The following is a 26,796-nucleotide window of genomic DNA, read 5'->3' as shown; positions in this document are numbered from 1 at the left end:
GGGTCGAAAAACAGAGGCCAGCCACCACTTCCGGTGGTCAAAGTTGGAAAAAATTTATTCTTAAATTAAAGCATGGTCATCGAAGAATAAATCGAGGTCATGCCCGATGTCGAAACCTTTACCATATTTTTGTAACAGTCGTTCAAAAATGTTATACAAAAAAACGACAGTATTTTCTAAATTTCCTAATATATGAAAACATTAGTTATGTATGGTATGTATTTTGTTGGCATTATAATGGTTGTGTTCATGTGTGTGTGAGAGAGAGAGAAGGGAATTCTTGTTTGCTTGATTGGTTCGGTTTATGTTGTTTGGCTCGGGTTGCTCAGAGAAAAATACTCATTTTTTTTTCATTCATTCTTCTTCCACCAATGTGTGTTGTATATATGCTGTTAATGTGTTTAGGTACTTTACACACCATCATCATCAGTTCAAACTAATTTTTTTTTCTTACAATTCAATTCATGAATCATTTACATTTCCTCACAAAAAAAAGTTAGCTGATACAGTCCTTATCGAATAGAAAAAAAAGTTTTGACATCTGAAATTTATTTATATCGTTTGTGTCTGTGATAAGATCTTTGATAATAAATATCATTATGTGTGTTGGGCCCCCACAATATTTCATCCACTAACTCTCCCATGCCATAAGGTCCAAAATCATGATTGAATTACATTTTATTGAGTTCCATTTACTTAACCTACTCTCCTCCATCATACACTCCCCCTTTGGTTCACCTTTACAAATCAACCAACTAAACACATTTTGATTTTGAGCCAAGCCATTTTTGATTTATTTTTTTTCCCACTTTGCTCTTATTTATCGATGAGAATTGTGTGTATTTTTTGCTTTTTAATAGTAAAAAGAGATAGATAGCATAATATGATCATCATCGTATAATAATAATGCATAGCATACAAAAGCAATCATCATCATCATATAACATTGTGGAACACAGAGTCGTCTCACGGTTTTTCTTTACCACTTTTTTTCTCTTTCTCTCTCTCTTTCATTGTTGCTCGATTTATCGAAACACACACACACATAAAATACATACACATATAGCCAACAGCAGCAATGATAATAAGAAATGTTGAAAGAATAAAATAAAATGTAAGTAAAAAAACCATATATAATCATATTAAAAAAAATTAATATTTTTGTTCCATATCTATCCTCTAAGTCACAATACCATTCATTCAGATTCTCATAGATATACTCTATTGAAATTTGTAAGTTTTTTCCATGATTTATTCTTAAATCTTAAATATACTAATTAATTAATTAATCAATTTTTAGACACATTCTTACCACATAATTATAAAATTCGAATCGGATTACCTATAAACTTTTGGTAAGTCTCGTTTCTTTTTTTGTATTTTGAACTTATTATTTAGACAATTAGACCAGTTATATTTTTTTTTCATTTTATTATTTATGATTATTATAGTTTTGTTCCATTTTTTTCAATTATCAGAAATGACCAAACTTCATTGTAACAATGTGAAAAAGATGCAATTTTTTTTAAATTAAAGAATAAAATAATGTTTTGCAAATGATGTGTGTGTGTGTGTGTGTGTGAAAAAATCAAACAAATGATAACGATCAAGAAACATTCCGAACTAAATTTTTCGATTCAATTGTTTCCTGTTGTTATGATGTTTGTTTACAATAATAATAATCAATGATGAATTGTGTGAATTAGAATCCAATAATGATAAAGAATTAGTAATGAGTGTGTGTGTTTGTTTTAGAATGCCAATATTCTTAGTATTTGTGTATGTGTGTGTATCAATGATGACAAAAAAAACAAATCTGAGAAAACAATGAGCTAATTTTTCTCTAAAAATTTCATCCATTAAATGGTGATATTCCTTGTGTTTTCTTTCATTGTAAGATGTGTGTGGTGGTGGTGGTATATATAGTGTTTGAAATAGAAAAATAGCAAAAAAGCAAAAAGAATTAATTAGAATAATTAGCATATATGATCAACCAATCAATCAATTTAGATTAATGATTTTAAACATGTTTCAATTCTTTATATTACGATGTGAGTGTGTGTGTGTGTGTCTGTTTCGATTCATAAATACACATTAATTTTGTTTTGTTTTTCACACACCTCACTTATTTATCAGCAGCAACAATAATAAACAATAAGGGATATATAACAATAATATCTCTCTGGATCTTTGTTTATGATTCATGTGTGTGTATGATGTCCATATTTTTATAGTTTTTTTTTTGCTGAATCATACATGGATTTTTCGTGTGTGTGTGATAATAATGAATGTAGTTGCAAAAAAAAGTCATGATGAATAAAATAAAAAATGTGTGAACATGTGAAATATATGAATGAACAATGATGATGATGATAAGATGTAAGAAATGAAATGAACACAATCAATTTTTTCAAGTATCTCAAACAAAATAATAATAATCGATACTTTTCCCGTGATATAAATGACCAAAATAATTACAACTAGTAGATAATAATAAAAATGTTTTATTCTTCATCTTTGGTCATTTCGATTGCTTCTAATAGACACATAAAATTATCATTCGTTGCTGTTGATGATGATTGTGTTGTTGGTATTACTGTTGCTGATGTTACCGATGGTGTCATAGGTTGAGGATGTATAGATAATATTTGATGTGGTTGATTATGATAGATTAATTGATGATGATGTGGATGATGACTACCAATGGTTGTCGTTGTCAATGGTATTGCCGATGTTAATTCGGTTAAACTTTGTTGTTGTGATTGTTGATCATGTAGAATTTCATGCGCTTGATTTGTAGTAAATGTTGGTATCAACGATGATGCTGTCAGATGGTCAGTTGTGGTTGCATTCGGTTGACCAGTTATCTGAAATATCGGTTTACCTTCAGAATCGATACCTATTGGTCCCACAGTAACCAACGTTAATGTTTGTTGTTGTTGTTGACCCGGTAGTGGTGGTTGTAATGATGATAATGATTGTGTTGATAGTGATGGTTGTTGTTGTTGTTGACAACGATTCAACAATGTAGTCTTTCGAGCTATTGCTGTTGTCGTCGTCGTTGTCGCCGTTCCGGTTGGTATGGCTGCAGCCATTGTGGCAGCTAATGCAGCATTTGCCGTTGCTGTAGTACCACCACCGTTATCTAGTATATGAACAGATGGATATTGTGGCATCCGTAAAATTGTTATATTTGATCCAGGCGCTGTTTGTGCCGTTGCTGCTGCGCCTAATGTACCGGTTATTGTTGTCGGATCCGTTATGGCCGTCAATGTTTGATTCTGTGGTTGATGTATGGCTGCCGCCGTATTGGCTGTCAATGCGGCAGGATGATTTGTCGCTATTAATGTGGCTGTCTGTTGATGTTGTTGTTGTTCATATTTGGTCATTGTCTCAATGTTTTTATGTAAATATTTGATGCCATATTTTCTTCGTGGTTTTGCTGTCGATGTTGTATTTGATGCCGATGTTGTGGCCATAGTTCCTGCTATAATAGGTACTGTTGATGTTGATGGACCAATCGCTACAACTTGTCCAATCAATTGTGTATGTGCCATCGGTGTTGTCGATAATGCAGCAGTCATAATATTTCCACTTCCACCTTTGGTTGCAAGAATTTTTTTCGTTGCAGTCGTTGCTGTTATAGGCGTAGGCACTGTTGTTGTCATTTGTTGTTGAGATGGCGGCTGCTGTTGTGATCCAGGCGTAACTTCTATGATTCCTTTTGATGTTAATATTTTTGAATGTTTAGTCTGTAAATGCCGTTTGTAGGTGTTTCGCGTTTTGAATCTAAATAATAATAATAATAATTGTTTTACTTTTTTTTGAAACAGACTAACCGAAACTTACTTGATAAGACAATCGCTACATTGGAATGGAGTTTCACCCGTATGACGGCGCATATGTTCTTTGAAATGTGATGGATGACGAAAATGGCGTGAACATTCGGAACAAATAAAACGTGATTTGTTCAAATGTATTAACATATGATAATTTAATGAATGTTGACGAGTAAATGTTGCCGAACAAAGATCGCATACATAAGGCTTTAGGCCGGCATGTTTTTTATAATGAAATATCAAACCATTTGTTGAGGTAAATTGTTTATCTGGACAGATTTTACACTGATATATGACCGATTTATCACCATTAACAATTATAGAACGTGCTGCCGATGAGCTTTTCTTTCTGATATCATCAATATAATCCAATGCTAATGCACGAAGTTGATGTGCTGGCATTGATGGATCAGCCGCATTCATCAACGTTGTTGTAGTCGCTGTGGTTGCAGCTGTGGTCATTGTCGCTGATGAAAATGTTCCGGATAGAGACTGATTTTGATGTTGATCCATAACAATCGGATCTGTTGAAGAAATAACTTCGACCGTTTGAGATACATCCTCGATTGTATGATGCGGCATTAGTGATGGTTGACCAGCCATCGCTGCTTGTGTTGCAACAACAAACGTAGATATTGGTAATGATGTATTCAATATATGATGAACTGCTCCGGTAGCAGTTCCTATTAATCCAGGCTGTTGTTGTTGGGTAAGTTGTCTTTGTTGGTGATTCTCAACATTCATCAGACCAAAGATTTCCTCTTCAATCTCAGCGTTTGCTATCGATTGTTTTAGGATATCATTTTCGGCTGCAACCACTGTCGTCTTCGTTGTTGTCAATGGTGAACATGATGTCGATGTTGTCGTTGCTGTTGTTGACGCAATCGAAACTGTAACATGAACATTTTCCGTTTCCTTTTTAATCTGTTTTGCTGATGTTGTTTTTTTATCCAAAGCGGTCTTTCGAATTTTACGGCATGAATTAAGCCTTAAATTTGGCATAGTTTGTTCAAGATTGCACAAATGTTGTCGAAGATGATCAACAATATCCTTTTTTGATTTTTCAGCTTCGGCCGAGCCAAATACCGATTCAAAACGTTGTTGGCATTGCTGGGGCAATAAATGACAACTATATGAACAACGTTTTGTTTTTACATCGCGTTTATATTCAACAAATGTTGATAATAATCGTTTATCCGAAAATTTCGATACTTGTTTTAGCGTAAATTGAGGATTGCAAGTAGCAACAGCTTCAATTGTTGATGAACTTGTTGCAGTTAATGAGGATGATGATGATGATGGTGATGAACTCTTTTTATCATTACTGGACGTTGAACTTTTCTGTTTTTGTTTGAACAAAAAAAAGCGCGAAAATTAGAATATTAAACAAAGAGGATAATAATAATTTACCTTGGCTTTTTTGGTGACAGTGGTTGTTGGTTCAACTGTGACAGTTTTTTCGTCATTACCGCTGGAATTTGATGATATTGATGTTTGTTGTTGCTGTTGTTGTTCATTATCTTTTTCCATATCCATCTGACGTTTCATGATGGCTGCACGTGCTAATAGCCCTAAAGGTTTTTCACTACTTCCACCACCACCACCACCACTCCCACTACTACTATTAGCGGTATTTGGGGGTAACGTTTCTGATGAAGTTTCAGATTTCATTGTTGACAATATCGTTTCTGTCGTCGTTGTCGTCGATGTTGCTGGAATCATTGGTGGTGATGATGATTCATTCGATGTCAATATTACATTGGTGGTAGTGGGCGTGGCCGACTCGGTAGCCATTGAGATGGTCGTACCAGGATCATGCGATGATGTATCCATCGTTCGAAATGAAAAAAAAACAAAATCAGATGTTTGTTAGATTTTCACAAATAAAAACAAAAACACTGATGATGATGATGAACGCCCATATGATCTTCACTGATGTAATCATTAAGCAATCTCTACACGTACTCTCTTTCATACACACTCACTTCACGAATAAAATTCTGATTTTGGATAATAATTGTCAATTACAATCAAATTGTTTTTATTAAGAAAATTCAATGTTCAATTTTTCAATGATGATAGGTGAATGTGAAAAAAATGAAAACAAACAACAATCGCAGACGACATTGTGGATGTGGATGATAGACAGAGAAAAAAATTACGCGCGCGCGGGTCTCTTTCACCAAAAAAAATATATTCGTCGTTATTATTGATAAAAAAAATTCAAATCAATGAATAATTGTTGATAATAATCGATGAATAGATGAATGAATAACTGAAAAGATTAATTAAAACAATTTATGAATCATTATTTTTATAATTTTTCACAATTCATGAATTGTGAAAAATACTAGATTTAAAAATCTCGTGATCAACAACAACATAACACAACACAACACAACATAACATAACACATTTGGTTGTTCTGTGCCACTCAAACAAAACATAACACACACACATACACACACAACAGACAGAACAGTAAATCAAACACATATACAAACATTAAAAAAAAAGAGAGCAAATATAATATATATTGAGGGAGAGTTTTTTTTATATTTCGGTTGTGGTGGCTGTATTATTTAAAACGTGTATTATGTATTGTATTCTGTTCGACGAAATCTTTATTTGCTTTTCTCATTTTTTTTATTTATTCATTCGCTCAATACAAAATTATATATTATATGAGTGTGTGTGTGTGCGTTGGTTGGGTTTGTCCGAATGTGAATATATATATAGATATATAATACATATACATGGCTGACTCACACAAACTCGAATAACTACGCATTTTTTTTTTACAACGAATAAAATTGATCCATTCATAAATCACGTGTCAGTATAAATTTCCAAATCTGATTGAAACCATGTGTGTGTGTGTAAATCATATGATGATTTAAATTAAATAAAATCATATATGATTTTACTATTCTAAACTTGATGTTTATAATTTTAAAAAATTTGTCTAAATGAATTCTCATTCATTGACTATTCTTCAATTCTACTATTGTTCAATGTCATAATCATTTTGTCTTATGTATGTTGTGTCAACGAGATGAATGTGCCGGCAACATCGACCATCTCCTTGGAACCGGTCATTCCGGCATTGGAAATTCGTAATTTGACCACCAAATTTTCTTATTTTGATCGGAATGAAATGTTATATGGCCTAGGTGCTACTTCTGTTCATAATCATGTATGTTCGTTATATTTATAGTTTGATCAAAAACACATTGAATTCATGTCAGGATTGTTTTATCACACTTATAGCCATATTATTCGGTTGCTTTTTTTACGGATGAACTTGCATGTCATATGGTAATTCGGTTGTTACACCAACGTCAATGGAATGGCCGACGTTTACGTGTTGAATTTGCAAAACCAGAACAGATTCGTCGTCTTCCAAGTCATCATGTCTGTGATCAAGCACTCAAACGGTATTTTTCTCATTCCAATATAATAAGATATAATCAATTTACTTTCGATTTCTTATAGTAAGATTGAGCAAGACCAATTTCAAGCGTTTCGTGATCATATCCAACAATTGCAACGTCAATCCATTCCTGACAGTATTTTTAATTCAACTTTCAAAGATATCCCGAAAGCCGATACACTAATTATCGAACAAATCGGACAACATTTGTTAAACAATGAAAAATTTTATAAATATGTCGTCACAATAATGATTAAACTTGGTCTGGATGTATCGTTCACCAAGCAAAATGATCACTTATCTACAATTTTATTGCCACCAGATTCAGATGAAGAATCTGAATTGGAAACCAATATCACCATCAATGATCTCAATCACAGTGAAGCACCGGAATTCGAAATGAAACGTCGTCGACGTCGTAGAAAGCGGCTAAAAACAGGATTCATTGGTGACAATGCCGAATCATTTCATCCAACAACAACCAATACTAAAAACCAAATCACTACAGAAATCGAGCAAATCTTTGATACAGTTCCAATATCAAAAAAACTTTCGATAAATTTAACTGTTAACAACAATTCTACTTCAATTCCATCGTCATCCAATTCGATTATTGAACATATTACCACTTCCGATGGTTTCGGATCTCTAGTCAAACCAAATTCACCACCTCGATTGAAATCGAAGCCATCATCGATCAGTGATAATACTTTTGATATTTGTCTATTACGTCCAGAGGATCTGATTACTGATCAGGAATTGGAATCAAATCGAATACCTACAGACAAATGGTCAGAATATCCCGTATTCAAAAATTATTCAATGGGTGATCATCAAAGTCATCGGCTTTATGTGAAAAATATCCATCGAAAAGTTTTACTGCGAGATTTGTATCGATTATTTGCTCGCTACATTCATCTTGATAATTATGATCATGTAGATAAATTTGGCATCGTCTACATGGAAAAAGGTCGAATGCGTGGTCAGGCTTTTGTCACCTATCCCGAAGTGACACAAGCTAGCTTAGCATTAACATCAACTAATGGCTTTATGTTCCATGATCGCCCTATCGTTGTTCAATACGGTCGTTGTAGTACTAATATACAACCCGAATCCATATAATAATTGTTTCAATGATTATTTTAATTAATAGTTACAAATACAAAATACAACTACTTAAGAATCAAATATTCATATGTGAATGACATTTGATGCTGTTATTGCGTCTATTTTTCTTTCTCAGCAAAACCTTCCTCAATTTCTTTCATTCGTTTTTCCATTTCTTCGCGTTCTTTCTTAGTGCGACCTTTCTCCAATTTGGCTCTTTCTTCCGGTGTTAGATCGGTTAATAAATCCGTAACCACACCGGTCATGATTGTTTGTTTCTGATCACGGATTGTGAAACGGGATCCTTTCTCCATGACCATTGGTCGTAGAATCTAAAATAAGAGGTTTAAATTTTTTTTTCATTTAGATTAGTAAAATTGAAACAATATTTTTGTTTACCTTTAAAATGACTTTGGCATCTTCGCCAGGCATAATCATATCTTTACCGACAATATTTAATTCGGCCGCACAATCCCACGTACGACAGAAACAATGTCCACGAAGCATTGACAAAAATGGCAGATTTTTTCCACCTTCTTCTTTTTTTAACATATAGATTTGTGTTTCCACATGATCAACAGCTCGATATTCACCCGGTTTGACAACGGCCATACCACGACGAACCTGGTCACGTTTAATACCACGTAATAATGCTCCCAAATTATCTCCAGCTTGTGATTCGTTCAAGATTTTCTTGAACATTTCAATACCAGTGATTACACTTTTATGATGACGTCCATATCCGATAATTTCACATTCAGTATTCTTTTTGATTACACCCTTTTCTAAACGGCCAGTGACGACTGTACCACGTCCTTGAATCGAATAAACATGTTCGATTGGCAACAAAAATGGTTTATCGACTTCACGAATAGGATCGGGAAATACTTCATCCACCATTTGCATAAGTTTTTCAATCGATTGTTCACCAATTTCGGGTTTCTTATCTTCCATAGCAGCCAATGCTGAACCTTGAACAAAATTCACATTGTCACCATCATAACCAAGTTCGGTCAATAGTTCGCGTATTTCCATTTCAACTAATTCCACCATTTCAGTATCGGCAGCATCCACTTTATTTATATAGACAATTATATTTTCAATGCCAATTTGCTTGGCAAGAGTAAGATGTTCACGAGTTTGTGGCATAACACCATCAGTAGCAGCTACAACCAGGATGGCACCTTCCATTTGATTAGCACCAGTAATCATGTTTTTAATATAATCAGCATGACCGGGACAATCCATGTGAGCATAATGACGTTTTTTTGTCTCATATTCAACATGTGCTATTTAATTGATAAACAACAAAATGGTTACATTTGCAAACATCATCTGTAATTTCCTCAATGATCGATCATACCTGTATTAATGGTAATTCCTCTTTTCTTTTCTTCTGGTGCATTATCAATTTCATCATATTCTTTTACTTTAGCCAATTTATGTTTAGCCAATATTTTAGTGATGGCACTGGTCAACGTAGTTTTACCATGATCAACATGACCAATCGTACCGATATTCATATGTGGTTTATCTCTTTTGAATACTTTAGCACCTCCTGGACCAGGTGGTGGTGGAACCGATAGAGATCGAATCAAATTTAGCTGTGCACCATTAAACACAGCCAAACGATTACGTCCAAGTGACAAAGTTGCGGCGGATATGCCAGCACCATTAAAAATTCGTGTCAATATTAATATAGACATTCCTTCTTGAAACAGATGGATAAATTGATCCCGTTATGATCGATATATATTGTATTGATAATTATCTCGACAAGCCAAAACGAAAAACATGTGCATGTATTTGTGAACATATGACAATCGATTGTTTGTATTTTAATCGATATATCGAGTCCTTGTTTTACAATCGAAAGACATAATAATAAATAAAAATAAAAATTTGTGTTGGTGGATTTTTCACCTCATTACAAACTTGAATTATGTCGACGGTAACAATGAATAATTTGATTAAATTGAACAACATTCTCAGATGTTCAGGGCACTACCATCACCAAAATCATTATGTTCATCTTCGATTTTTATCAACAATTCCGGCCGAACGTAAAGCCGATTTCTTCCCACGCGTATTGAATAAGGATACTTTTCCTGATGTTGAAACATTGAAACTTAAACGTGGTACCGGTTATCGATCAAGTTTTAACGGATTAATTGTTACCGTATTTGGGGCCACTGGTTTCATTGCAAAATCAGTGGTCAATAATCTTGCCAAATGTGGTTCACAGGTTATTTGTCCATATCGTGGTGATTCTTTTTTTACGAAAAATCTGAAATTAGCCGGAGATCTTGGACAAATCCTTTTCGTACCTTATAGTTTGAACGATGTGGACACTTTATATCGTGCTATGAAATATTCTAATGTTGTGATTAATTTAATTGGCCGTGGTAATGAAACGAATAATTTTGATTTCGAAACCATTCATGTTGAAGGTCCGCGTACCATAGCTCGAATAGCTCGTGAACTCGGCATTAAACGTTTGATTCATGTATCATCATTGAATTCATCGCCAAATCCACCTGCTTATTATTTAAAAGGTGGATCCAAATTTCTAAAATCCAAATATTGGGGTGAAATTGCAGTACGTGAAGAATATCCCGATGTAACTATATTTAGACCGGCCGATGTATATGGTGAATGCGATAATTTTCTTTGGTATTATTGTTTTCCACATCGACGTGGATTCCGTACGTTTCCATTACCCAGTGGTGGTTATGGTATAACAAAAACACCTGTAAGCGTATCGGACCTAGCCGAAGGCATTGTCAATTCCATTACTGATGATGCAGCCATTGGTCAGACGTTTGATGCTGTCGGGTCAGTGAATTTATTTATGCATTCTTCAAATTTATTTACAATTTGATTGAAATATTAGGCCACGACGATATGAACTACGTCGGCTAGCCCTATACATTAATGATATAATTGGCAAACAACACGATTGTGGTTTTAGGGTGACCAATTTACGTTGGGATCTACAAGTACGTCCACGATTATTTTTATGGTCAAATTTAAAATCGGTGTTTAAAAAACCGAAAACCTGTTGGGAACGTATCGAAAGGGTAAATGGATCATTTGATCATTCAATTAATTAATTAATTTCGATTCAATATAGGAAGCGATCAGTGATGAAGTATCCAAAAATTTACAATTAACCGATCTAGGTGTACGATTACAGCATATTGAAGACCATTGGCCATTTTTACTGGCCGCTTGGAAATGGAATGGTGCTTATGATGGTGATCTTGGTGAAAATCGTGTTTATGAACATCCAGTTTATACATTAGATTCTGGATTAGCGAAACCAAGCTTAATTTAAGAATTTAGGATTGATAAATAAACAATTTCCTTAATATTCATGTTGATGGAATAAAATACAGATATGTTAAAAGTGTTAAAAAAATTTTAATACCGATATGGTTCATAATTAATATGATAGAATTGTGTCGGTTGTATCGTTGTTGATTGTGTCTGAATATAATTGGCTGGATGTTCATTTTGTACAATTTGTATATTCTGTTCTTGACTTTCTCTTAATTGTTTTTGAATCTGTTCAATTTGTTGACAATATTCTTGCTGTAGATTCTGTAATCGTTGTTCATGTTCGATTTTTATTTTGGCTATTTGTCCATCACGTTTATCGAGTTTGTGCTGATTTAGTATTTCGAAAATTTTCAATGATAATTTCTGTACCTGTTGCATTTTAAGTTGTATTGATTCAAAAGTTTTTCTATGTGTATCTCGCCTAAGTATCTGTTCTATTGTGCGTGATATTTGTAAAAATTGACGGGTAATATCCGGATCGCCACCATTATTCCGATATTGACGCATACGATCTTGTTCGATGAATCGTAAACGTTGTCGTATGATCCTGAATGATGGCGTTTCACAATCTAATCGTTTTCGAACCTTATATCCTCTCCAACATTTCTGTATGATTACAGCGAACGGAGTATAAGTTGTGGCAGTAAAACTGGTATCATTCGAATCGCGATTTGATGAATCTGTAGAGCGCTTTGTGGCTGGTGTCACATCATTCGATTCGGATATATTTTCCAATAGCAAAGCTTTGACAGCAATATATTCTCGTCGCCGTTCAATGAGCGGTTTTTGTAACCATTTTTTAATCTGTACATAAAGTGCTTTTGTTGAATCAAAATTTGCCTTGGTCATTTCACTCCATGGCCGTGGATCTTTCAAAGCTCTTGACAAAGTATATCGTGAACAATGAAGTATATGATCGGCAAATGCTGATCGTGGAATTTTGTAACGGCCAAGTTCGGTTATCATTACTCGAGCCAAAGCTATTGTATCAATTTTATTTCGATCAAATACAATATCATGTGGAAACGGTTCCATTTCCACTTCTTGGCGAGCTTTTTTCATTCTTACGACATTCGAATTCAACGTATATCTTACATGATCTTGATTACCGAGATCTGTATCATAAGATTCTAGAATATGATTGCAATTCAATTCAATTGCTTGATCGTGATGCTTTGTTGTTGTCGGCGTTTCTATGGAAGATTCTGTTTTGTTTCCAATCTCCATGAGTACGATATCATCATCATCTTCTTCTTCTTCTTCATCATCTCCATTATTAAAATCTTCTCTAGCCTTAAATTAAAAAAAAATGTAAATAAACTTTTTAACAAAAAATTGCTCAAACTTACAGCTGACAATGAAGATGAGCAATCGTCATTGGAATCCCTTGAAATATTATTCACATCATCATTTCGATGATGGTCGGCCATGATCATAAATCACAAATGACAAGCGAATAATGATTACATTAATTAATTAATACTTTGAAATGAAATTTGATTACAAAATTCGAATATAAAATCCACAACATAAACCAATGGATATATACAATCGAATTATGAAATGAATATGCACACACTATCGATAATGTTGTTCATTACTGGAATGAATTTTTTTTTTCATTGGCGGATGTTAAGGATTATAAACGTCAAAGCGTCATCTACTCTTTAAGAGGCTAAGGATGTCTGTAAACTGCGGCGAAGTATTTTCAGTACAAACCTAACTATTTGGTATGAGCTACTCAGTGTGTGTTGTGTGTGTGTGTCTGAATGCGGGAAAACTTTTGAATGCCGCTGAAAAAAAAATTCTGTGGTATGTAGCATCATTGTTCTACCAATATTCATTTACATTGAATGTCATTCAATTTTATTTGAATCCAAGTGTCACACGTGATTTTCTCATGTGTATTCGATGATGATTTTGAAATGTGATCTAAATTCCTGATTATACCTAAAATACCTGATAACTTTTTTCATTTAAAATGCATTTAAGATTCAATGTTGAGTGTCTTCTGGCGATGAACCCACAAGGTTATCCTATAGAATCTATAGACACAAACTTGGATTAAACATTGGATCGATTATCATGTTCAGTCGCAATATTGAACCACAAAGTGGTTTGCTCAATGGCACGCGTTTATTTGTAAATAATAGACGCAGCATTGAAGCTCAATATTGACAAGGAGGCTATGATTCATTTTGCAGCAAAACGATGAGATCTTATACCAATCGGTGCGTGGACGATTTCCTGTCGTATTGGCTTTTGCTCTGACAATTAATTAATGTTTTAAGGGAAATCTTTCGATAAAATAAGTGTGTACCTTTCTACACCAGTATTGCAACATGGAATGATTTATGTGGCTTTTTGCCGCTGCAAAAATCCTTATAATCTGAAGATTTTTGTTCAGGAAATTTAGGAAAAGATCAACAATGACCACATTATCTATACCAAAAATATCGCATTTCTTCAACTTTTCGATTAGCAATAATAATTATGCTGTTCGGTGTGCGCAACTTTTTCAACGGTATCAGGTGCAATGCACAAGTGATGGCTGACCCTGCGGTACCAAACCGAAGGCCGGAAGCAACACGCCGTGCATAGAAACCCACCGTCAGGCACGAAGCGTTAAAATAGACACCTTTGGCTGGGTACCAAGCAGGGGGGTGGCGCAGCCGCCACACCTGCGGGTATCCAGCTATATTGACTGTCAGGAGTCAGCCCCGCAGGGCCAGTCTGGGGCAGGCGCGAAGCGCCTGTACCGGGCTGGTATAATATAATTTTCAAAAAAAAAACATCACCAATATTCATTTACATTGAATGTCATTCAATTTTATTTGAATCCAAGTTCCTCATCATTCGAATGATTTTGAAATGAAAATTCATTTATATTTTGTTGACTCGTGCCAATTTTTCTCAATGTTATTAAATCCCATGATGATTTCTTCTTATGTATCATATCAACGATTTATTGATGCTATACAATTGATTTACATCCTAATCAAATGTGCATGTGATGCACAGCTATTAAAGCCATCTAAGTATCAAATTGAAACAAATAAACATAGACCAATAAACTTGTTAAATGATAAAATAGCATCCTCATATATATATTAATATTAATCAACATTATTTTGATTGTGATCAATGATTATGATGGCAAAAACAACGCATTCGCTTGACTTATTGAGAAATGTATTTTTCCCCCTCCCCATGATAGAGGCTTTAAACAACTCATCCATATACATTTATATTTTTTTAATCATTTTTTTCTACATGTTGAATTTAGATAATTATTTTCTAAATTGTGGAACACCATCATCATAGTTGTTGTTGTCATTTTAACATATCCGCATTGAATTCATGTTTACATTCTATTAAAATTCGATACTCTGATTGTGTTCTCTTCAATATTTGTTGATTCGTTCATCTTAAATTTCCGTTCATTTCACAATGACAAGGATCGTGTTCATCATCACTATTATTGTTATTCAACATTTTCTATCTAGTCATACAGTTTTGTCTTCAGATCAATCACCATTCGAACGATTGTTTAATCGATTCTCCGATTTCCTTAAAGATCTTAAGAATCCAAATGATCAACATGAACGTCGATATCATGATCGTTTAAAACATTATGAATCACAGCTATCACAAACACGTGTATGGCTTACCATATCATCGGTGGTGAATGTAACTGGACATGATTCAAAGGATCATAATCGTGATCTATTAATTCGTGCATTGGAAATACATTGGCGACGTCCGGTACCACCACAACCTGGTGATTATTTAGCCATTTATCGGACAAATGATTCTGTACAGATACGAACATTTCCATTGATCGATACGAAAACGAATCGTACATTTCCACGTTATTATAAAAGTGATTTAGAATTTAATTATCAAAATCTAACGAATCTTAATAAAACCGATAAAGATGATCCTTATGAAAATTGTCTTCAATATATGGTTGTCTATGTAAATCATCATGAAAATATTGAATCAAGAAATTGTATTCGAATGCAAGCTCGATGGATGGAACAATTATTTGAACGTATTAAAGATCATCGATTATCCGAATTGATGATACCCGGAACACATGATGCAAGTAGTTATGAAAAATATTCCTACGATATCTATGAACTTGATGGTAGTAATTTTCATCAATTTGATTTTAAAATTAATTAAAATGGATAAATTTTTTTTTATAACAATAGTTTTAAGCCGATTTCAATATACACAGGATGAAAGCTTATACAATCAACTTGCCTACGGTATCCGATATATGGATTGGCGTGTTGCCGTCTATAATCAAACAAATCATACGGATAGCCAGACATTTAATTGGATTGAAGAATATTGGATGGTACATGATATGCAACGTAATTGTATTACATTGAAACAGGCCATACGCCAAGTTGTAAAATTTCTAACACGTACAACACACGAAATTATTATTATTGATTTTCATCGATTTGTACATGGATTTGATGGTGAAAATGATTTACAAGCTATGCGTCAACGTTTACAGACATTTATCGACATCATACATCAACAACTTGGCCCATATCTTATTCCATACAGGTAATGAACAAATGAATCACCGATGAAATGGTTTATCCAAGTGTGAAATGAACTGACAAAAGAAATAGAAAGAAAAAAATTGATTATTACCATCGACATCATATAATATATGTTGACAATTATTGGTTTGAACTTTTGTCAATTGTTTTTGTTGTTATTACATTGTAATTATAAACATAATCATTATATATAATATTATGATTATGATTATATATCCAATAGGAAATAGGGTTAGATAATTGTTCCTGATTTTTGTTTCTCTCTTTAATCGATCATTCATTCATTTTTTATCAATTATATTTGATTTAATCATACACAGTTCTAAAGGTTTACCAACCATTGGTAATTTGATTGCACGTAATCAACGCGTATTGATTTGTTATGCATATAAATTCGATGTTCGCCAATTACCAGATTCGATAATGTTATGGCCACCAGTACAACATTTATGGGCTGATACGGATAAATTAATCGAATTGGAATCATATATTCAGGAACAGATATGTAAACCATCACGATCATTTCATAATACACATCTATTGCGTTCGATGATGGCTGAATTAACACCAACAGTTGAAGGTGTACTATTTCGTCGTTATCATGGTTTACGTGAAATGGCCGCTTTAGTCAATATGAATTATGAACAATGGTTCCGTTATCGTTGGTCAAATTGTACGAATATTGTTGCCGGTGATTTTTTTCTCGGTTCCGATCTAATTGACATATCTATCGATGTTAATCGTGAACGATTTCAATCATCATAATAACTACCGAATGATTTTCCTTTTGTTTTTCAATTGTCAAAAAAAAAATTTTAAATTGTTTTTTTTTTGCTTGTTTGTTTGTTTGTTTGTTTGTTTGTTAGGTGAAAAATATATTATTTTATTATTTTACAAATGCTAATTTTCCTGTCATATAAATTTGTGTGTGGGTGTGTTTAAGGTGAAGGTGAATAAATTTTTGAAAAATAGTGTAAAAAAAACTTGAAGGAAATATAATGAAAAGAGATGAACAACATTATTATTTTTCGATTATTATCGATATGAACATGAATCATATGAATCATCATAGCTATCGCTGCTGTATGAAAAAATAAAGTTTTTTTTTTTTAGTTTATTTGCCAAGTTAAAATCATCATCATCATTTTTCATTTACTTACTATGTTGGATAATAACTAACCGGATAAAAATAATGATGTTGATCTTGATAATTGCCACCACCACCACCTTTACCTTTGCTTAAAAGTGCACCAACAATTAAACCTTTAAGAAATTTTTTATAACCAATCGATGCATCAACAACGATGATAATAAAAATGATGACCACAACGAATAAAGATATTGATATTGATAATATCCGTTTTGTTGTATGGAACATTTTTTTCATTCGTTCGTATGATATTTTTATTTTGAACGAGATGATGATCACGAATGATGAATAATTTTTTTTGTCGAAAAAATGCTTTTTTCAATCAAACGAATAAATTCACTTCAGACGATTAAAATCAAAGTAAATCAATCAATCAATAAAGATCGAATGCGAAACTTTGTAGCGACACCCAAGATTATGATACATTTTCTAGTATTGGAACGAAAAAAATGATTATCATTCGAATATCGAACACATATTAACAACATGGATCTATTCGTTTCGGGATTGTTTTTTTTTGTCATTATATATAGCAATCAACATCAACATAGAAAGCGGAAAAATATCGAAAACGAACTAAAAAATCAAAATGAGAAAATTTGGTGAGAAAAAAGTTTCGTTTATTAGAGGTTTTTTCATTCCTTTATATCATTCATTGTGTGTTCATGGTTGACTAGTTCGAATTGAAGAAAATAAATAAAAAATCCCTAATAAAAGATCAACATTATCATCATCTAATTTAAAAATTATCATCCAAACCTAATGGTAACAACAAGTTACGGTTCAACAGGCTCCTCGGATTCCGTCGATGGCAAAAAAATCCATCATCGATCCTGGATCACACACACACACACACGCATATAAATTGAAAATGATTTAATTTAAATTTTTTCCTTCCATCTTGTGTTCCTTCTTCCCCCTTTGGGAGAAATTCAATTTATTCATTCTTTGACAAAAGTTTTAATTTAAATTTCAACAATTTTCACCATATATATTGATAGTGTTGCCAAATATTATTCAATTAATTTTGTTTTCAAAAAAATTTTGATTACCAATTGATTGATTATCAGTGTTTTTGTATGTGTGTGTGACCTATGATTGGATTGAATTGAAATAATTTCAAGTTCATTCGGTCAATTTTTTTTTGTTTCAAATCGAATGATTGATTGATTAATTTTTGTTTTCATTTGACTTTGATTCGTTTAGAATGCCTGCCTTCATTGATTGGTTTTTAACATATCGGACATGAGATTCGATTCGGCTAACATATCATAATCGATTCTGTCATTATTATCATCATAACCATCACTGTGATTGATATTTTCACTACAATCTGTATCGGTGGTTTCTTCAGTATTCGATTGTTTGGGCTGAAACAATGATTTTACTCGAAGTAATTTATCCAATTTAGCTTTGGTTAATTTAATCTTTGAAGTTTTTTTCGATATCACTTTTTTTCGTTCATTATTGCCACTATTGCTCGAATGGCAACGATCCAAATGTGCCACCAATGTTTTTTTATGTCGAAATCGTTTATCACAATTTGAACAGCAATGTTTCGGATCACAATGATTAGCTAGTAAATGTCCTCGTAGAGAAGACGAACGGGTATAACTTCGATCACAATCGGTATGTGGACAATGAAATTTCGGTACTTCTATTGATTCGTCCGGATGAGCTGTCTGTCGATGTACACGTAGATGATATGATGATGAATATGTTTTCATACAGACATTACATTCAAGTTTTCGATGTTCTTTGGCTAAATGCTTACGTAAATCAGTCCATTTATCAGTTTGATAATTACAATTTTCACGGCCACATTGATAGCCACGATGACGACGTCGGTGAGCATTTAATTTCGAACGTACAATGAATCCACGTTCACAATGTTCACATTTAAATGGCATTTGATTATGTACACTTGCTTGATGTTGTTTTAGTTGAGTTTTATTTCGAAACAATAATTCAGGACATTCTGTGCATGCATATTCACGACGTTGACGAGATTTTTTCGATGGTTCCTTATCATGTCGACGTAAATGTTTATTAAGATAGGATTGACATGCAAACGATGCACGACAATTATCGCGTGGACATTCGTACGGTGCCTGAATTTTATTTGAAAATTTAATAAAATTTTAAAAATTATTCAAATTAAATAAAAAACATACATAACCGGTATGACGGATACGGATATGAGTTTGTAGACGAATATTCTTTACAAAACATCCATCACATTCTTCATATGGACATTGAAAATTTTTTCTTCTTTTTTTTGGTTTCTTATTTACAAGCTTATCGTTATCATCAACATCATTGATCACCAACATATCAGCATTTATATTTTCAATAATATCCGGTTCATCCATATTATCATTAAAAATCATGATTAAAATATTAAAACAAATTCATTTGAAACAGGAAAATTAAACATTCAAAAAAAATGAAAAAAATATCACGCTTGCATTTTAGAATATTACAGAATCAATGAAAGGTCCCCAATGAAATGATTCTTTTATCGAGAACGATCAAGGAGGGAGGTGCCAACAAAAAGAAATTAACTTTGCTCAATGAGCGGCGAAGGCGAGCATGTATTTTATAATTTACTTTGTTCACACATTTTATCAAGTTGGGCTAAAAAAAATTGAAATTAGAAATAATAATTTTTTTTGTTTCATTTAAATTTCATTAAAATTCATTCTCATCACATAACTTGTATATGTGAGTGTGTATGTGATTCGATTGTATTATCACCATCTTCATTTCATCAGAATGTTATCAGCACAGCAACAACAACAATCGAATAATTCACAGCAATCGAATTTAGGTATGAAAGATTCGAATAATTTTTTCAAAATTTTTCACTTTTTTTTCCTGTTTGCAATTAGGACCAACAAAACAATCAACAGGAACGATAACGAAAATTCTTGACAATTTTGGCTTCATCGACGATTCTGTTTTCTTTCCATTGAGGTATTTGTTTCTTTTATTTCTTTTCTATTCACGATTTTCATTCATTCACTACTTATTCATTATTCGTTGATTGAACATGAATTTGAAATGTTGATCATTGGTCAAAACAACAATTGGATGAATAACTATATTTACCAATCTTTTTTTCTCATATAGCCACATGTATTTCGTACGGATATTTGTAGTTGGATGAAACACAAAATATTGGAATTGAATGATTTTTGTTTATTATTTTAGACCTAATTATTATTTCTCCTCTCTCTCTCTCTCTTATTCTCTTCTCTTTCTATTCGATTTTTATTTGAATCATTAACATGAATCGAACGATTGGATGGATGGGATGGTCAAACAAAAAAACACCACAATGAAAACAAAAAAAAATTATGGATAATTTAAATTCAAACAAATTGTTTAAAACGTATTATATATATTAATGATGATGAAAAATGATTCGATTTTGTTTCAAATTTTGCTTTACACCCGTTTTGGATTCGATTCCCGGATATATGTGTTTGTATGGATATTAAACACAAATATTTGGATTCTTCATTCATTTTCGTATTCATTCCATTGATCGTTATTTGTGATTATTCACTATTATTTATGTGATATTCGTATCCAAAACAAAATGTGCTTGTGTGTTGTGTTTACACATTTGAAACTTGGTAAATGAAATCGATCATTCATCATTGATTGATAATAATTCCTGGATGACATATATGGATGGTTTATCATTCCCTTAAATAATATTGAAACAATATTTAATCGAATGGCCACTAACACCACATATCGAATCATATTGGTTACATTCATTTTTTCACCTATTTTTTCGGATTCGGAATTTTTTCCAATTTGTTTCCAAATGATTTAGTGTTGTCAAAGGTGGTGCATCACAAGTAAAAGTTGGTGATAAAGTATTTTTCGAATGTACATATTCGAAAAATTTACCATTCAATTGGAACGCAACGATTGTACAACCGATCCATCAACAGCCATCTCAACAACAACCACAGCCACCACCTTCATTACATCAAACATCACAATCATATCAACATACTCAATCATCACCAGCATCGTTACAGCAACATCATCATCAACAATCATTGCATAGTGTGGCGCCATCTCATCCATCTTATAATCCTTCACAAACACCACCATCATCATCATCATCATCATCATTACAATCGAATACAATTAATAGTAATACAAATAATAATCCGGCAACACAACAACAAACGAATATGTATCATTCACATAATCTTCCTCATCAACAACAGCAACAACATGTACAACCTACAAATCATCCATTATCCGGCGGACAATTAGGATACTCATCGCCTGTTGCTGGTGGTCATTTGGGTCACCCATATCATACACAACAACAGCAACAATTATCATCTTTAAATAGTGGTCAAAAACCCTCACCATATGGTACGGCAAGTCTTCAGCCGCCACCATCACAGCCACCACAGGTTTATAATCCAACAGTTGCTTATCATCCATCTGCTACATCCGGTGGTATACAATCGTCACAAACAACCGGATCGATAACATCGACAAATAATTCAACAGTTGCGGCCGCAGCAGCTGCTGCTGCAGCAACCGTGTCACCTGTAGATTTGGCTAAAGCGGCTGCTGCTGTTCAACAATTATCCCAATATTGTACAACAGCAAATCCGGTTACTAATAGTACTGTGGGACAACAACAATCGAATCCATCTGGACAATATGGCAGTGTTGGTGGTGGAGGAGGGCCAGGCCATCATCCTGGTTCTTTACAATATACATCAACACCTGGTATTAATTGTTTCATTCAATTTGTCTTTTATCATTTTTCCCTTTAATATTTGTTTTTGTCGATCCATTAATGATGATGTTTCATTGTCAACAAAATTGTCGTTAATTTTTTCTTTCCATTATTATTATAATACATAGAATAGAATAACGGGATAATAACGTTCATTTTTATTTTAGGTTATTGAAAAACTTGTTCTGATGAGATTTTTTTTTCAAAAATTTTTATTATAATTTGATTTTTTTCTAAACATTTTTGAATAGGTTCAGCTTTTATAAGTTCACCATTCAATCAACAGTCAAAACCTCCAACTGCTCCTGGTACTGGGGGACCTTCAAGACAAGGATCTGGTCGATGGGATCATCAACGTGATGATCCACGTACTGGTGGTGGTGGTCTTCGTGGCCCTAGTCGTGAAGATCCACGTTCAGCTAACCGTTTTGGTTCGAAACCATCTCGATTTAGTGATGCTGTTCCGGAACGATTTCAGCCGCCACCTTCACAACCCCTACATCAACAAGGTCCTAATCAACCTACGAATTTTGGTCGTAGTGGTCCGGATTATTCATTAGGTGCTAATCAACGAAAATTGCTACAATCAACTGGTGGTGGTGGTAGTCTTGGTGATCAACATTCGTTCAACGAAGATCGAGGTCGATTTCAAAGGGATAAAGATTTTCGTCATGATAATCGTCGTGGTGATCGTGACCCGAAACAAGTGGATAATAATATTCATAAAAACTTGGAACGACAAAATGATTCACATCGTCGCGAAAATCGCCGAGATCATCGTGAACGAGATCGAACATCAAAACGTTCGATTTCCCCATCACCAAGTTTAACTAGTAATAGTACAGCTGGTGGTACATCGAATCGTCGTAATGAATCATCATCGGCATCGAATCTAATGTCCTATCTACCTAAACGACGTTATGAACCATGTAACATACCGAAATCATCGATAATCAAGTATGATGAATATTTCAATATCATAACTTTATGTTTATTACATTGTTTTTTCCCATGAATAGAAATCGATACAATTCAACTGAATTGAAATCACGTTTCGGTTCCAATACTGTACATGTACCATCAGATTTGAAGGAAATCATATACGACGTTGAAAATGATTTTGATTTATTCAATATGCCTAAACCAATCCTTTATAAAATTATTGTTCCAGTTAAAAAAGATACATCGTCATTACATCATCATCATAAGGAAAATTCAAGGATTTCAAAATCTTCCCAAGTGACAAACAATATTAAACCGACACAAAAAGATAAGGATACAAAAGAAATTTCAAAAGATGAAAACGATAAAGAAAAGCAATCGGATAAATCACAACAGCAGCCAAAACCGCAAGAGGAAGAAAGTAGTGATAAGAAAATGGATGAAATCGGCCAAAATGATAAGAAAATAGAAAATGAACAACAATTACAAACCGATACATCAATCAAATCTGCATCGACTATGGAAGTGGATCAGCCACCAACAACTGCAGACGCATCAACAATACAAACACCCGAAGAAGAGGAAGTTGATAAGGAAGAACAGGATAAAGAGGAAGAATCAAATGACACAGAAAAACAATCGATCGAAAATCAACAATCAATTAAAACGGAAAATGAAACAAATGCTAAAATAGATGTTGATACCGATGTTGATGATAATGATGATGATGAACATGAACATGATGATAAAATCAAAATGAAAACAAATGAAGAAATGAAGAAATGCGCAGAATCGGATGAATCTTCTAAACATAAAGATGGAGAAAAAGATACGAAACATTCGAAGAAATCTGTAAAAGTTTTGAGCCATAAATTCAATGTAAAAGTATTGCTTATATCATTACCATCATTGGCTGAAATTTATGAACGTTTATTTGGATCAGAATTTCCTGGTCCACAAAGTGGTGGCGGTGGTCATAAATCCGCAAATCATGTTGGACATTTTCATAAGTTATTTCAATTATTAGTCACACGTAATAGTAATGATGGATATTCATTGATTGGTGGAAAATTTCAGCGTGATCTGGATGGCTACATGGATAATGATGAACCGAATCTAATCAATACGGCTATACGAATTGTTTGGGAACAAACTGGTCTCAATCTATCATCATGTCGACAATGGCGTGTATTCTCTACATTCATATATAATCGTGACAATTCAATTGATCCATTAAATTCTGGTTATGAGGTGACCAAAATTTATTTTCCAGATATTTGGTCATCATTTGATAGTATTTATCGTCCATTTAAAAATGATATAGAAGATTCGAATAATATTTCAATCCCCACTACTACAGATTTGAAATCAACGACCAGTAAACAGACTAGTGATATAAAGCCAGAATCCAATGAATCATCAACAAAATCGAAAGTTGAATCCAAAAAAGTAGAACAAATGGAAACAAACACTGATGACAATGTGACAGTTTCATTGAAACTTTCATCTACTGATCGTGTTTGCATTAAAGATGTGCCGAATGAAGAGAAAAAAGAATATATAGAGAAATTATTGCAAACGATGGCTGGTCTTAAAGTGGCTGAATTAAAAAATGAATTAGAAAAATTTTATATACGTTTCGAAAGTCGTTGGAAAAAAGAACAATTATTTCAACGTTTGCAACAAGTATGTCAAGAATCATTGCGAATTCTTTCCGGTGAAGATAGTGGCCATGGTCATAGTATCGGAATTGATGGACAACAAGATTTGACTATTGGCAAATCTGAAGATATCAATATGATTGATGATCATTATGAGGAAAATCAATCATCTCCACTGAATTCTCAAATGGATGATAATGAAGATTTGATATTGTTGTCTGGTCAGAAACGAAAACTCGATGATTCTAAAGTTGCTAATTATGATGATGATAATCTTGCTAATGGTGATGATGAAGATGAATCAAAGTCGAAGGAAACAATTATGAAAAAATCTAAATCTGAACAACAACATGAACAAGAATCGAATGATTCAAAAATAGAAGAATCACCATTCAAACAACATAAAAAACAATTGATGGATAATAATTTTACAGCCATACCATCGTCGATAAAAGTAAAAACTGGATCGGGTCAACAACCATTATCAATAGTAACATTACAATCGGCATTGAATCCACATCGTTTTGATCAATTTGAATTGATTATTGTTGCCGAATTCATTCGAGATTCATTGACCATGCATTTTGCCCGTTATATTCTGTCTTCCATCTTTGAATGCATACAGCAACAGAAATCGATTATACCAGCAACATTACCGGTTGCTGCAAATACGGATACCAATAGTACAAGTGGTCGTATACCAACACCAATCAATTATGTTCATCTGGCATTCTCATATTTTGAAAAAGGTCATTGTGGCTATATGTTGGCCGATGATCTCAATACATTGTTACAATCGACTGGATTCATACAATCGAAGAAAACATTTCAATCACTAGTCTCATCATTATTATCGTTGGCCAATATTCATATATCATCATCATTGATGAATGAAAGAATAATGTACATATTTTTTCCACAACCATCACAATTAATACCACGACAGATACATTATCCAACCGTATCATACTCATCGTGTTCGTCAACTAATCGAAATATGGCCATTGGTTCGGCTGATAATACTAAGGATCAAACACTGATTATCGAAAGAAATTCTATACAATATAATGTTGAGGAATTGATAAAACAATCGGAACAGGATCAAAAGATCAAAGTTTGTCTTCAGGATTCAATGACGCAAACAACAAAAAAGATTGGTAAGGGTTTCAATAATTATTTCATTTTCGTTTTGTTGTTAACAAAATCCAAATTTTTCTAATCTATTATCTAGCTCATTTGGAAAATTATGTACAAGAATTGGAAACTAAACAAAAGAAAATGACAGCTGCCACTGGCCGACAAAATGAGGAACTTTGTGCTGTAAAACGTGATCGTGATCAAATCAAATCAAAGGTAAATTTCAAACAATATCTGATTTATGACCACTTTGACCGTTTTTTCTTTTTCAATTCTATAGTATGAACAATTGAAAAAATTTTGTTTGAAATCTGTGAACGATTTGAATGGATTGATGAAAACACTCGAAGGTTCAAATGATCCGATAAAATCATCAATGGATACTCCTACTACTACTACAGCAACAAATTCGACTTCTGCTACAACTGCCGCTGCCGCTACGCCGGAAATAACCAGTGGAACTAAATAATCTATGAAAATCCATATTAATTCTTTTACCGTTTTTTCTGTAATCAGTTTTTTCAGTTTAAAACCAGAATTTTCAATCACACACCACTTATGCCCACAAAAAACGAAATTAATTTTTTTTTTCTTTCCCAATTTCTCTATCCATTTTCATTTCATTCTTTTTTAATCGAACATATTGAAATTTGAATTTTTGAAAATAAAAATTTTGAATACACCTTGACCTTCTTTTATTCACATTCAATTCAATTCCTTTAGTTTCTTATCGATCGAATTTTAAGTAGAAAAAAATTAAGATTTTCAATGTCATCATACGAATGTAATTCATATGTGTGTGTGTGTGTGTGTGTGTGT

General features: G+C 33.2%; 8 protein-coding genes and 1 long non-coding RNA gene across 11 annotated transcripts; 4 read left to right on the top strand and 5 right to left on the bottom strand.

Annotated features, from left to right (window-relative positions):
- Positions 1-1,548: 1,548 nt before the first annotated feature.
- LOC124489924 (uncharacterized) lies at positions 1,549-6,620 on the bottom strand. Its single transcript, XM_047052348.2, has 3 exons — positions 5,250-6,620; positions 3,850-5,180; positions 1,549-3,789 (listed from the first exon to the last, which is right to left on the bottom strand). The coding sequence occupies exons 1-3, from the start codon at positions 5,670-5,672 to the stop codon at positions 2,505-2,507; spliced, it is 3,039 nt and encodes a 1,012-aa protein (XP_046908304.2). The 5' UTR covers positions 5,673-6,620; the 3' UTR covers positions 1,549-2,504.
- Positions 6,621-6,725: 105 nt separating this feature from the next.
- LOC124489985 (RNA-binding region-containing protein 3) lies at positions 6,726-8,460 on the top strand. Of its 2 annotated transcripts, none has more exons than XM_047052437.2 (3): positions 6,726-7,035; positions 7,110-7,276; positions 7,335-8,460. In XM_047052437.2, exons 1-3 carry the CDS (start codon positions 6,895-6,897, stop codon positions 8,392-8,394), a joined length of 1,368 nt encoding a protein of 455 aa, XP_046908393.1. In that variant the 5' UTR covers positions 6,726-6,894; the 3' UTR covers positions 8,395-8,460. The 2 variants fall into 2 exon arrangements, with proteins under 2 accessions (XP_046908393.1, XP_046908394.1); XM_047052438.2 differs by having other exon boundaries at positions 6,904-7,035; positions 7,088-7,276.
- LOC124489979 (elongation factor Tu) lies at positions 8,395-10,216 on the bottom strand. Its single transcript, XM_047052430.2, has 3 exons — positions 9,743-10,216; positions 8,779-9,668; positions 8,395-8,711 (listed from the first exon to the last, which is right to left on the bottom strand). The coding sequence occupies exons 1-3, from the start codon at positions 10,083-10,085 to the stop codon at positions 8,499-8,501; spliced, it is 1,446 nt and encodes a 481-aa protein (XP_046908386.2). The 5' UTR covers positions 10,086-10,216; the 3' UTR covers positions 8,395-8,498.
- Positions 10,217-10,219: 3 nt separating this feature from the next.
- Positions 10,220-11,800, top strand: ND-39 (NADH:ubiquinone oxidoreductase subunit 39). Its single transcript, XM_047052456.2, has 3 exons — positions 10,220-11,214; positions 11,273-11,459; positions 11,513-11,800. Exons 1-3 carry the CDS (start codon positions 10,322-10,324, stop codon positions 11,714-11,716), a joined length of 1,284 nt encoding a protein of 427 aa, XP_046908412.2. The 5' UTR covers positions 10,220-10,321; the 3' UTR covers positions 11,717-11,800.
- LOC124489992 (uncharacterized) lies at positions 11,783-13,406 on the bottom strand. Its single transcript, XM_047052448.2, has 2 exons — positions 13,071-13,406; positions 11,783-13,014 (listed from the first exon to the last, which is right to left on the bottom strand). The coding sequence occupies exons 1-2, from the start codon at positions 13,155-13,157 to the stop codon at positions 11,803-11,805; spliced, it is 1,299 nt and encodes a 432-aa protein (XP_046908404.2). The 5' UTR covers positions 13,158-13,406; the 3' UTR covers positions 11,783-11,802.
- Positions 13,407-14,870: 1,464 nt separating this feature from the next.
- LOC124489975 (PI-PLC X domain-containing protein 1) lies at positions 14,871-17,303 on the top strand. Of its 2 annotated transcripts, none has more exons than XM_075730108.1 (3): positions 14,871-15,874; positions 15,939-16,305; positions 16,625-17,303. In XM_075730108.1, the coding sequence occupies exons 1-3, from the start codon at positions 15,172-15,174 to the stop codon at positions 17,067-17,069; spliced, it is 1,515 nt and encodes a 504-aa protein (XP_075586223.1). In that variant the 5' UTR covers positions 14,871-15,171; the 3' UTR covers positions 17,070-17,303. The 2 variants fall into 2 exon arrangements, with proteins under 2 accessions (XP_075586223.1, XP_046908382.2); XM_047052426.2 differs by having other exon boundaries at positions 14,936-15,871.
- On the bottom strand, positions 16,161-17,957 carry LOC142597454 (uncharacterized). Its single transcript, XR_012832188.1, has 2 exons — positions 17,465-17,957; positions 16,161-17,385 (listed from the first exon to the last, which is right to left on the bottom strand). It is a non-coding gene; the product is annotated as an uncharacterized LOC142597454 (long non-coding RNA).
- Positions 17,958-18,364: 407 nt separating this feature from the next.
- On the bottom strand, positions 18,365-19,904 carry LOC124500590 (transcription factor IIIA). Its single transcript, XM_047064681.2, has 2 exons — positions 19,629-19,904; positions 18,365-19,565 (listed from the first exon to the last, which is right to left on the bottom strand). Exons 1-2 carry the CDS (start codon positions 19,842-19,844, stop codon positions 18,672-18,674), a joined length of 1,110 nt encoding a protein of 369 aa, XP_046920637.2. The 5' UTR covers positions 19,845-19,904; the 3' UTR covers positions 18,365-18,671.
- A 119-nt stretch (positions 19,905-20,023) lies between these two features.
- On the top strand, positions 20,024-26,665 carry LOC124489907 (uncharacterized). Its single transcript, XM_047052312.2, has 7 exons — positions 20,024-20,284; positions 20,346-20,430; positions 21,302-22,227; positions 22,489-23,194; positions 23,257-25,997; positions 26,072-26,193; positions 26,258-26,665. Exons 1-7 carry the CDS (start codon positions 20,230-20,232, stop codon positions 26,444-26,446), a joined length of 4,824 nt encoding a protein of 1,607 aa, XP_046908268.2. The 5' UTR covers positions 20,024-20,229; the 3' UTR covers positions 26,447-26,665.
- Positions 26,666-26,796: the final 131 nt, after the last annotated feature.

This window comes from Dermatophagoides farinae, chromosome 4, assembly GCF_024713945.1.
Source record: "Dermatophagoides farinae isolate YC_2012a chromosome 4, ASM2471394v1, whole genome shotgun sequence".
NCBI lineage: Eukaryota > Metazoa > Arthropoda > Arachnida > Sarcoptiformes > Pyroglyphidae > Dermatophagoides > Dermatophagoides farinae.
This window is presented reverse-complemented; position numbering and strand designations above follow the sequence as displayed.